This window comes from Cupressus sempervirens, chromosome 2 (genome assembly GCF_028749045.1).
Source record: "Cupressus sempervirens isolate cs-2001-9-10 chromosome 2, ASM2874904v1, whole genome shotgun sequence".
NCBI classification, from domain to species: Eukaryota; Viridiplantae; Streptophyta; class Pinopsida; order Cupressales; family Cupressaceae; genus Cupressus; species Cupressus sempervirens.
In genome coordinates this window covers 782,131,318-782,144,497 of record NC_143119.1, presented here as the reverse complement: position 1 = coordinate 782,144,497, position 13,180 = coordinate 782,131,318, and the positions used below count along the sequence as shown (strand labels likewise).

The 13,180-nt window shown below is 33.1% G+C and overlaps 1 protein-coding gene across 2 annotated transcripts in view; it reads left to right on the top strand.

Moving 5' to 3' along the window:
• Positions 1-13,180, top strand: part of RPC14 (RNApolymerase 14 kDa subunit) — a 47,118-nt gene that overhangs the window by 18,568 nt on the left and 15,370 nt on the right. For both annotated transcript variants that reach the window (XM_089815616.1, XM_089815615.1), the window contains one exon: positions 8,997-9,114. In XM_089815616.1, the coding sequence (XP_089671742.1) occupies positions 9,014-9,114 (101 nt within the window). In that variant the 5' untranslated portion in view covers positions 8,997-9,013. The remainder of the gene's footprint in view (positions 1-8,996; positions 9,115-13,180) is intronic.

The window sequence follows — 13,180 nt, the reverse complement described above, 5'->3', positions numbered from 1 at the left end:
TTGCAGCTATACGTGCTGTAACAATTTAGTCTTGTTCTAAACTCACCATAATTGAAACATGCTTTCTGTGATAGGTTCATTAATGACTGTAAATGTTTGACATGTTCCCTAGAACTGACATTTCTCATCATCAATGCTGTTGGAATCTGCAAAACTTGTAGTTGCAACCTCCTTAGGAAAATGCATACCTTGGTCTTTTGATAATGGATTGAGACGTTGAAGAAAAATGCCAATTCTAGAATGAGTTTTCTCTAATTGTTTTAATCAGCAATTGCTTGAACAATTTGAGTGGTTAGGAAAAGAAGTTTTCCTTTTAAGTTTAGAGTCTAGTTGTACAAGTACATAGCCATGCAAGTGATGAGAAAGAATTGTTGGAGAGAGGCTTAAGAGGGCTTTGAGGATCATGCAGGGAATTCCTTGGTAAAAATTTGTCAATGCCCAGTGTTAGGATAGTCCTGTATCTCATTGATTTTTTTTCCAAAGGGGGTCAAACGCTTTTGACCTGGAGCTATGAACTGGTGAGCTCACAAATGGGAACCTCATCCATATTTAAACATTCAACAATAGAACCCCAACTTAACTTTTGATGGCAAGAACAATAAAACCACAACTTAACTTTCACAATATGCCAATGCTCGCAAAAAGAATTCCATCTCATTGGAATTAAGTCACATCATTTAGAGATGCTCTTTTTGTATATCTTGCTAAATCTTGCTGCTACGATACATCTTCAGGAATGAGAACAACTTCATGCTTTGCTTCATTTTCATACATCAGATCTTCTTCACATGTTGCTTTAGTATACTCAACCCTAATCACATTAAGAATTTTTGACTTTTTTTGCAACTATACATGCTGTAACAATTTAGTCTTGTTCTGAACTCATCATAATTGAAACATGCTTTGTGTGATAGGTTCATTAATGACTGTAAATGTTTGACATCTTCCCTAGAACTGAATTTCTCATCATCAATGCTGTTGGAATCTGCAAAACTTGTAGTTGCAACCTCCTTAGGAAAATGCATACCTCGGTCTTTTGATAATGGATTGAGATGTTGAAGAAAAATGCCAATTCTAGCATGAGTTTGCTCTAATTTTTTTAATCAGCAATTGCTTGAACAATTTGAGTGGTTAGATTTTCTTTGATTACATCTTGATCTTATATAAGCTCTTTGAACAACCTTTCAAATGAAGAAATTAAGTATTTGCTTCATTCTCTTCCTTGGTGCAATTGACTTCTTGTTTAATAGTAAGAATTGGACCATAATTTTTCGTTTTAGATGTTGAATTGATTATATATTCTTTAGGACATATGGCATACTTGCACAAGGTTACGCTCTTTCTCAATTTAAAATCCCTCTATAGTATTAAAGAATTTGAGTTAAATATGCAATACATTTGCTTCTTTTTGATAGTGTTTTATATGTATTCTTCATTAAATTAACACGTGAAGTCATTTTCAATTTATGATTATGCAAATTATTTATTATTGTAGAAGTTAGTGGTGACTCGTCAACACCTGCCAGACCAAAATTTCTTCCAGAAGAGTGAAAATGGCAAGAATGGCTTGTTTTCACAGGGCAAGACTGATTGAATATTGGTAAAATATGAGATATAGAATGAGATGGCCTTTCTTATAAAGACAAGGTGAGAGGTAGGACCAGACATGTTGACATTTGTCTTAATCCTTTGTTATAAGACAACCACCATAGTGAAATATTATTGATGGCTTAGGTAACTAGAATCAAATAAAAGTCCACAAGGATAAGATATGATAAGATCTTATCTAGAAAACTAAGTCATCTAAAAATAAAACATAGGACCTAATCAACCTTAAGTCATGTAATAATTCCCTTACTTGGAACTAGCAAGGTACAACACCTTTACTATGTACAGAACCTTATTTAGGTCAGCACCCCCCCTAAATGCAATCTTAGTGAGTAGACTATTATGCAAAGATGCAAGAATATCATGGGCCCAACTAGGAGGCAATGTTAGGCATCCATGTACAATGCAAACCTCTCACAATTGTTAAAAAGGAGAAAACCCATTGGGACAAAACTCCTCTACAAAAGAGAGAAAAGGTACAAACAAATGCAGACAACAATGACTACGTCCATTATGACAATGCAATTAGTGATTCTACCACAAGAGGGAAAGAGAGAAAATATAGCCCCCTACAACATATAATATCTTGCAAAAATGTTGATTGGTTGAATCTCCCTTGCAAAGAAGATAAATCAATGCTTTCCATTCCGGAAAGAAATTGGTAGGAAGAAGAATTCAAATGTATGATAATGTCTTTAAAAATTGCTAATGTGTTGTCAAGTCCTTGATTGACGAAGATGCCAAAAACCCAATCAAATACATAACCAATCACAACAAAAGGTGAGAAACAATTAACAAGTAGAAGCTGATTTTGAACTAGCTCCAAAGACAAATATGAAGTGACAATAGTTGCCCCGTGACTACCATTAAATCAGAGCGATAACCCCTCACATTGGTTCTCCAAATCTGTAGTATGGAACTCCTCAAGTAAAGATGCAATGCTTGATAAATAGGAATCCCAATTAGGAAGACACATAAATGCCTGTTGCAATGACTTACTGGAAGTTTTTAATGAACCATCAACAAAAGATGGATGCGTGATTTGAATTGGAGCAGTAGTAGGTATAGAATAAGTCTTTGGATTATCAGGATACTCACGTTTTGCATCATATTCAAGCTCCTCCAAGGTGTCATCATCAAAAGGGAAGATTGCCAACATCATCAAGTGGACTGGATGGTCTGAAGGAGGATCATTTGGGAACATAGGGTTATATGCTTCTCCGAAAATCTCCCAAATCTTGTTCCAAATGGTGCTTGGGCAACTGATTACTGAAATCTGGTCTCTTTGAAGATGCTTGCACCAAAACTTGTGTTAAGAATATTAACCTGATCACCTATAGGTCTGATATTACAGACTGTACTACTTTTTCTCTGTATGATATATCTCTAAATTAGCATTATATATGTAACTCTAAGGGCTGGCGACTTCTCAGGAACCAACAGTATATTGTTTAACTAAACTAACAAATAGTTAAGTGTTATTAGTTATGTCTTCCATGAATCGCCGACTTAGGAGTCTGGTTATTGCTTATTTAGGAAGGGTTATGTCCCTTTAAGGGACATACCTTTAGGAAGGATATATAGATAGGTTGTAGATGTAGATTAAAGGACACACAGTTACAAAAGTTTGCTCCTCTAAGCATTTACATTCTGTGATTTATATCTGAGATACTCCCTCACAATAAAAGGTTAAATATTCAGTACTGGATCTGCATCATATCAAGCACTAACTTCATCAATACTCAGAATTTTAGAAGGCCATTCTCAGCATTTAAGACTGGATTAAAAGTCTGATTCAGAGATAAGGATTAAGCAGAAACTTTACATGGTATCAGAGCCAAGTTATCAAACCTAGGGCTCTGCAAAATTCAGTTATCAGACTTAATATATATTTAGTAACTTTCTCCTATCTTCAATGGCATACACAATCAGACTTGAGGACAGGTTTGATGGGAAAGAACGCTTTGAAGCCTGGAAATTCAGAATCATGATGATTCTTGAAGAGAACAATGTAAAACAATTCATTGATGGAGCATCCAAACAACCCCCAATTGAACCTCACAAATCCATATGGAGCAAAGGAAATAAAAAAGCTATTCAAATCATCTTGGATGGAGTTAAAAATGATACCGTACCTATGCTTACAAAACATCAAACTGCCTTTGATATGATGAATGCATTATGAAATGCATATGAAGTAAACAATGCAACTAGGGTTCTTGCAGTAAAAAGCCAACTGAATCACATTCAGATAAAGAAAGGAGAATCGGTAAATTCTTATTTCCTAAGAGTTGCCGGCATTAGAGATGAACTATCAAGCATAGGAACCATCATTAATGATACAAAATTAACACTTATGGCTATAGATGGATTGCCAGATTCATGAGAGACATTCGCACAAGGAATAAGTGCCAGAGATCAGCTTCCAGACTTTAACAGACTCAAGAATGATTGTCTTCAAAAGGAATCCAGAAAACTAAAGAAAGGAGGGAAACCAAAAGTAGAAGATAAAGAACTTCACGTTCTTAATACAAACTCCTATAAGGGCAAGAAGAAGCATTTCAAGAAGAAAAAGGGAAATCAAAAGAATGGAAAGCCCAAAAAAGATCTCTCTAAAATAAAGGGTTTTAAATGTGAAAAATTTGGACACTATAGATCTAATTGTCCTGAAAATTCCAAACAACAGGCAAATTGTACAAATGTCATTAGAGAAGAAGATACTTATGATCCTGAGAACCATCTTTTGTATTCCTTTCTATCAAATGAAATCTCAAATAAAGCATGGGTAATTGATAGTGGATCTTCTAGACATATAACAGGATACAAATAAACTCTAGATTCTTTATCAAAAAAGGTTAATGGTGAAGTTACCATTGGTGATAACTCAGCACACTCCGTTGAAGGAATTGGAAATTGTATTTTGAAACTAAAATCAGGAAATACTCTTCTTCTTAAAGGTGTACTCTATGTACCGGGGATTAAAATAAACCTAATCTCAATTACAACACTTGAAGATGATGGACACAATGTTGCATTTGTGGATGGCAAAGTATTAACTTGGGCTAAGAACTCTTCCATCAAGAAAGCAAAGTTAATTGGTCAAAGAAAAGGATATTTATATGAATTGAATACAAAATCTAGTCGATCCATTCAAGCCCTAGTCCACGAAGTTGCAGATACAAATGAAATATGGCACAAAAGACTAGGGCATCTAAATTTTAAAACTTTATCAACTATAGAGAAGATGGTTACTGGATTACCCAAATTAAATAAAGACCACCCTAGTATTTGCAAAGGGTGTGCTTTGGGTAAAAGCACCAGAAGTCCCTTTCATGATAGTACTAGGAAAACAAATAATGTACTAGAATTAATTCATTTGGATTTATGTGGACTTATGTCTGTCCCTTCTCTTGGAGGATTTTGGTATTATGTCCTGTTCATAGATGACTTCTCGAGGAAAACATGGATTTACTTTTTAAAATGCAAGTAATCAGAAGAAATCCTACAAAGATTTAAAGAATTCAAAGCATTAACTGAAAATTTTTCAAGACATAAAATTAAAACCCTTAGAACTGATAAAGGAGAATATACCTCATACTCGTTTAAAAAGTTTTGTAAAGAATTAGGGATTAAGAGGGAGTACACAAAACGGGGTAGTAGAAAGAAAGAATAAGACAATTATAGAAGCTGCTAGGGCTATGATTTTGGACCAAAATTTAAAATATTATCTTTGGGCAGAAGCCTCTTGTACTGTTGTATATATTCAAAACAGAAGCCCTCACTCCTATCTTAAAGATAAAACCCTTGAAGAAGTATTCACTAAAGTAAAACCCAATATAAGTCATCTTAGAACTTTTGGATGTCTTATATATATCCATGTTCCAAAAGAAAAGAGAACCAAGTTAGAACCCTCTAGAAGGAAAGGTATTTTTGTAGGGTATAGTGAAACTTCAAAAGCATATAGGATTTTCATACTTGGACAGAAAACTATTGAACTTAGCAGAGATGTAATTTTTGAAGAAGATCTTCCATTCAAAGGAGCCATAAGTTTTGATGAACCTTCTCCTTTATCTAGTTCTGAAAGAAATAGTGAATTTGGATCCCAGAGGGAGAACGTAGAAGAAATCAAAGATGAAATTCAAAATATGAATCTTAAAGAAAATTCAAAGAGAAGACCACTTTGGGCCATAAAAACAGTTGAAGCAGCTCAAAACTTTGTTGCACCTTCCAGAACAGTCAGAGAAAGCAAAAGACCTAAAAGATTCTCTGGTTATACAACAAACAAGAGTAATTTATCCAAAACAGAGCCAACCAGATTCTTTGGTTATACAACAAACATGAGTGATTTATCCAAAATAGAGCCAACCAATCCTTCTGATGCTATTAAACATACAGCCTGGAAAGAAGCTATGACAAAAAAATACCAATCTATTATGAAAAATGATGTTTGGGAAATTGTTCCAAGACCTAAAGAAAAATTTGTTGTTTCTTCCAAATGGATATTTAAAATAAAGCATGTTGCTGATGGTAGTATTGAGAAGTATAAAGCTAGATTTGTAGCCAGAGGATTTTCTTAGAAAGAAGGGATTGATTATGAAGAAACCTTTGCTCCTATTGCCAGATATACCTCTGTAAGAGCAGTCTTAGCAATTGCCGCATCAAAGGGATGGAAGGTACATTAGATGGATGTGAAAACAACATTCCTAAATGGAAAGATTTCAGAAGAAGTATATCTGGAGCAACCTGAAGGATTTGAAACTCATGATCCTAACGCTTTTGTTTGCAGGCTCAAGAAAGCTCTCTATGGGCTTAAACAGGCTCCCAGGGCCTGGTATGAAAGAATTGATAAGTATCTCACCAGCTTAGGATTCTCCAAGAATGAAGTTGATCCAAATTTATATTTTAAAAGAGATAAAGACGATACGGTAATTTTGATACTGTATGTTGATGATTTACTAATAATAGGTGATGATCATCTCATAGATCAGTGCAAGAAAGATCTAACTATAGAATTCAAAATGAAAGATTTGGGACTCCTTCATTACTTCCTAGGACTGGAAGTGCAACATAATTCTGACAGTATCATACTTAATCAAGGAAAGTATACATCAGACATTTTGAAGAGATTTGGAATGTGGAATTGTAAACCCATGTCTTCTCCAATGGAGGCTAATCTACATAAATTTAAGGAAGTAGCAGTAGAATGACCTTCCATAGATTATACTCTCTACAGACAGATGATTGGGTCCCTTACGTACTTAGTAAATACAAGACCAGATATTTGCTGTGCAGTTAATGCCTTAAGTCAGTTTATGTGTCAACCAAAGGAGATTCAGCTAGTTACAGTTAAACACATTATGAGATACTTACAAAGCACTCTTAATTATGGACTCAATTATGAGAGAGTTGCTTTAGACTTACATGGATTCACTGATTCAGATTGGGGTGGAAGTGTTAAAGACAAGAAAAGTACTTCAGGATGCTGTTTTACTTTAGGATCATCTATGATATCTTGGATATGCCAAAAGCAGTCTTCAGTAGCATAGAGTAGACAGGAGTTCTGTGAAATTGGAATACATTTGCATTGCAAATCAAATAGCAGACATACTCACCAAACCTCTATCTAGAGTAAAGATAGAACATTTCAGGAAGAGACTTGGTATGGTTGAGTTGTAATTCATTTGTACTGTATTGATTATTAATAAAATAATTTTTATTATGTCAGGCTATTGACTGTTATGGGCTCCGCCATGTGTATTCATTATTTAAAGAGGTGACGATCTCTAAAATAATGAATACTTGTATAAAAGGAATTATGAGAGATGACAATCTCTTAGATAATGTACTAAAACAATAGATTTTACTATAAGATCTAGATGAGTTTTTAGATTATATTGTGATGTTGACATTGCTATGTTCATAAGTCACAAATTGGATAAAGGAAGAATCTTAGTATTCTCTAGGTTTATCTTGCATTTTGGTAAATCTTAAAACTTAGGATCTTGTTGTGATATAGAAATTCCAGTTTCTATGAAATCACAACTTGGATAAATGAAGAGATTACTCTTTAGATTTATCTTGAATAATATCACTAGTACCAGTGATTTGTCATATCAGAGGTTTAGTAATATGACTTTGTATCATGTGTTCTATGATACCACATACTAAGAAGAATCAGACAGATATAGAGTATTAATTCTTGCTTATTCATCTGTATTGGTGTTGCTAGATGTAATATCTCTCTGTAGGATTATTAGGTTAAGAGGGAGTGTTAAGAATACTAACCTGATCACCTACAGGTCTGATAGTACAGACCGTACTACTTCTTTGTGTGATATAATTCTATATTAGCATTATATATGTAACTCTAAGGGCTGGCGACTTCTCAGGAAACAACAATATATTGTTTAACTAAACTAACAAATAGTTAGTTAAGTGTTATTAGTTATGTCTTCCATGAATTGCCGACTTAGAAGGAGTCTGGTTATTGCTTATTTAGGGACATACCCTTTAGGAAGGATATATAGATAGGTTGTAGATGCAGATTAAGGGACACACAGTTACAAAAGTTTGCTCCTCTAAGCATTTACATTCTGTGATTTATATCTGAGATACTCCCTCACAATAAAAGGTTAAATATTCAGTACTGGATCTGCATCATATCAAGCACTAACTTCATCAATACTCAGAATTTTAGAAGGCCATTCTCAGCATCTAAGACTGGATTAAAAGTCTGATTCAGAGATGAGGATTAAGCAGAAACTTTACAACTTGTCAATCTGGTTGAAGATGCTTGTCAATCTGATGATATGATTATCCTTATTACCGCAAGTTGATATCTTTAGTGTTGTTTTTGGCTCGGGGACGTGTCCGTAAAGATGAGTCAAAGATTGAGGCACACACAATGTATTAGGATGAATTGTATAACCATGATTGCAACAATGATACACTTCTCAAATGATAAAATTAGAGATGAATACATGCAATTTGACTGAAATGAAGTGATGAGATTAAAAAGCCACCTCTTCAGTTGCCAAAATGCCCAAGTAATTTTGCAGTATGTAATTATTGCAAAAACAGAATAATCATACTTGGGACAAAACGGGAAGTGCATGAATGGTTGTGAAGAGCTCAATAGCTTTCCAAAGCTGCAAGAATCACAAATATTAGAGATTCTATAAAAAATAATGAAGATGTGACTTCAATCAATAAATACTATCATTTGGTTGAAAAGATCTATTTGAGCATGTTTTAAAAAAACAAAATTTAAGATTTTACTTCTAGATTTGAGAGATTATTTTGTTCTATTCACATATCATTTATATGCTTAAACATTGTTTTGCTGACAACAGTATCATGATGGTTTTGTTTTATTTCTTCTTTTGCAGGGAAGGATCTTTCATTGATGGAGTTGGGATCACAGGAGAATCCAAGTTCTTCAACTTTTTCATTCAGCGAGGAGGACCATACTCTTGGAAATTCTCTTCGATATGTTCTAAATCATGAGTATGTATTTGACTGATTGCATTTTGTTGTTCATTCGCCTAATAATTCATCTCATTTTTGATTTTTTCCCTTTCCTAAGCACTTTATTGTGAGTAAGGAAGAATTATTATATGTGTAGGGGTTTCGTGTTTGACCATGTGCTTTTATAAGGTTAGGGAAGAGGTTGCTGGGCGAAGTAAAAGGAGTATAGAGAGGGTTATATAGAAAGTTAATATCCATAAATGGGGGAAAATTCCAATTGGTTAAGATTCAAGAAATAATGTACATGTACAAATTAATGGAAGTGCATTTAGTCATTTGTTCTGAAATCGAAGGAGTGTTTGCAATGTGCATTTAACCTTTGAAACATCCTTCAGAAAGAACCTTTGAAAAAATCATGGGATGTCTAAAATTTATTACATTAGTAGGTTGGAATGAAAATGTAGTTTTAGCAAGACAGAAATCTAACTGTTCTATTTGCCATTATTGTCTGTAAACTCAACCTTGGCGCAGCATATCTCTGACAATTGATATAAGCAGAGGATCCAAGATGTCATTCCTGACAAGTGCTTCTTAGGTTCCTCTCCTGCCATAGCATTAATCTTCTATTTAACATCTGTGCTGATTTCCTGCAGTGTTAAGCATTCAAATCTTATAGGAAGAACTTAAGTTTTCTAGTTTATACTTATAGCATGAATATTTCTAGATTTCAAAGCCAATAGATAATATTGCCAAATATTTTCAGGTTTGATCAAACTGAGATTTATTATAACTTACAATATGTAATGCCATTAGAGGAAAAGACCTTCAGAAAACTTGAAGAATTGAGTAGAGGGCTGATTGTCAACCAATTTCATGTGACATCTCTTTAAAAAAAACTAAAAGCCTAAATGTTTCAGCATCACCAGCTTGTGCTTAAAAACACATCAAAGTTATGAATTGTCATTTGCAAACTGGATTTCAAGCAACTCATCCATATTTGACAATATCATTCTTACAGTTAGATGAATGGGTCAAGTTCCTAAGGAGAAAATGAATAAGTTTGGCTTCTTTTACAAACAACGAAGTTGGCAGTTTAGAACTGTGGCTAATAGAACTTTGAGGACACAGTATTTGTGTTAATATTATTTTAGCTATGGTCGATTTGTTCAGGCCGACGTAGATAACATAAAGGTTTTGTGAATATAATTATTATATTGTTGATAAACAATTATTATTAAATTGATAATATAATAATTATATTTATTGTTATAATATAAATATTATATTGCTAATATAATAATTATTGTTATAATTATTGATATAATATAATTATATAATTGATATATAATTACATATTTGAGATAATTATATTATCTCCTACTTATTATAATTATTATAATTATATAACATAATTATTGTAATATAATTAATAAAGTCAAATAGTGGCGATCCTTGGTGAAGGGGTGTTACATCCCAATTTTTGACCCGAGTTAAGATGTTCATAAAGCCGTTGAGGTTTCATGTGAAGTCGGTTGACAGTTAAATTTTGTCATAGTCATGTAATTTCATATGAAGATGACATTCTAGTTAACCGTTATGATGATATTTTAAAGCTATTTTGAATAGTTGGTTATTTATCATGAGTGTATGGGAATTGAAAAGGCGGTTAGCTGTTATGATCATTTATAAAATAATTTGTTATGGTGATATGATTTAACTATGGAGAATTTTCTTGTAGGGAGCACGTAAAATGGGTGGAAGCATTATCAGAAAAGAATTGGGCACAGGGGCATCACCATCACTAGGCAAATGGATATGAATCTTGAATCACCATGGTTGAGGACCTAGCGACTGCATAATAGGATACACAGATTGGACACGCATGAGTTGGTTGGACAATCGATAAAACATAAAATATTTTAACATAATCAAAATACACACCTTTAATGGTTTATGATTAGCATTCTCATCATTTCATTATATATATATATATATATATATGCGCATAAGTATAAATGTATGGTGCCACCATAGTATTAAATTATACAAGCTCATATCTATTAATATACGTATACCTTGAGAAGATATGAAGATAAAATAATCTTCCGAGTATACCCGTATTTAGATATGCGTACGCAATACGTATAACCTTGGACAAAATAATTATAATACGATGCCACCACTCAAAATTATGTGTGTGTGTGTGTGTGTGCAAATATATATGTATGTATGTATTTATAATTTTTAAATTATTCTTTTGTTTAGAAAACCTTCGAATTCTTCCTCATATTTATTAGTCTTTTTAAGAGACGAGAATGTACACTTGGCATCTCTTTTTATCGGTGAACCAAGAAGTCAGCTTTCTTTTAAAACTAAAAGCCTTGATCCTAAATGTTTCAGCATCACCAGCTTGTGCTTAAAAACACATCAAAGTTGTGAATTGTCATTTGCAAACTAGATTTCAAGCAGCTCATCCATATTTGACAATATCATTCTTATAGTTAGATGAATGGGTCAAGTTCCTAAGGAGAAAATGAATAAGTTTGGCTTCTTTTACAAACAACGAAGTTGGCAGTTTAGAACTGTGGCTAATAGAACTTTGAGGACACAATATTTGTGTTAATATTATTTTAGCTATGGTCGATTTGTTCAGGCCGACGTAGATAACATAAAGGTTGTGTGAATATAATTATTATTTTGTTGATAAACAATTATTATTATATTGATAATTTAATAATTATAATTTTTGTTTTAATATAAATATTATATTGCTAATATAATAATTATTGTTATAATTATTGATATAATATAATTATATAATTGATATATAATTACATATATGAGATAATTATTAGAATTATATGACATAATTATTGTAATATAATTAATAAAGTCAAATAGTGGTGATCCTTGGTGAAGGGGTGTTACATCCCAATTTTTGACCCGAGTTAAAATGTTCATATAGCCTTTGAGGTTTCACGTGAAGTCAGTTGACAGTTAAAATTTGTTATAATCATGTAATTTCATATGAAGATGACATTCTAGTTAACCGTTATGATGATATTTTAAAGCTATTTTGAATAGTTGGTTATTTATCATGAGTGCATGGGAATTGAAAAGGCGGTTAGCCGTTATGATCATTTATAAAATAACTTGTTATGGTGATATGATTTAACTGTGGATAATTTCTTTGTAGGGAGCATGCAAAATGGGTGGAAGCATTGTCAGAAAAGAATTGGGCACAGGGGCATCACCATCACTAGGCAAATGGATATGAATCTTGAATCACCATGGTTGAGGACCTAATGACTGCATAAGTATTAAAGTATGGTGCCACCATAGTATTAAATTATACAAGCTCATATCTATTAATATACGTATACCTAAATCTGTGTATACCTTGAGAAGATATGAAGATAAAATAATCTTCTGAGTATACCCGTATTTAGATATGCGTACCCAATATGTATAACCTTGGACAAAATAATTATAATACAATGCCACCACTCAAAATTATGTGTGTGTGTGTGTGTGCAAATATATATGTATATATAATTTTTAAACTAGTCTTTTGTTTAGAAAACCTTCGAATTCTTCCTCATATTTATTAGTCTCTTTAAGAGACGAGAATGTACACTTGGCATCTCTTTTTATTGGTGAACCAAGAAGTTAGCTTTCTTTTTACAACTTCTGTAAGAGCTGTGGCTTCTTCCAAGCCTTTATATTTTCCGTATGTCTTCATGCAGGATACAAGTCTGAGAACCAAACCCGAGTTCAACACTTTACCCCTGTTCCCTCATTTTCATCTCTTCCTTATTTTTGTGTTTGGATTGGAGACAAATTTGAGTCATTGTTTTCATTGAAAGATCTCCGATTTGAGCTCTGCATTTTGGAACACAACCTTCAAAGAATCGGCTGTACGGAGTCAAGCCCAAAGCTCCATATCTTTCTTGATCAGGTTATGTGTTCAGCTTTCCCAAATCGAATTTGATATATATGTTATGCATTTGATAGTACAGATGCAAGGATTGTGTCAATTATTTCTATGTATCAATGTTTGACTGTAATATTGAATAGTACATTCGATGAGTCCATCTCACAATGT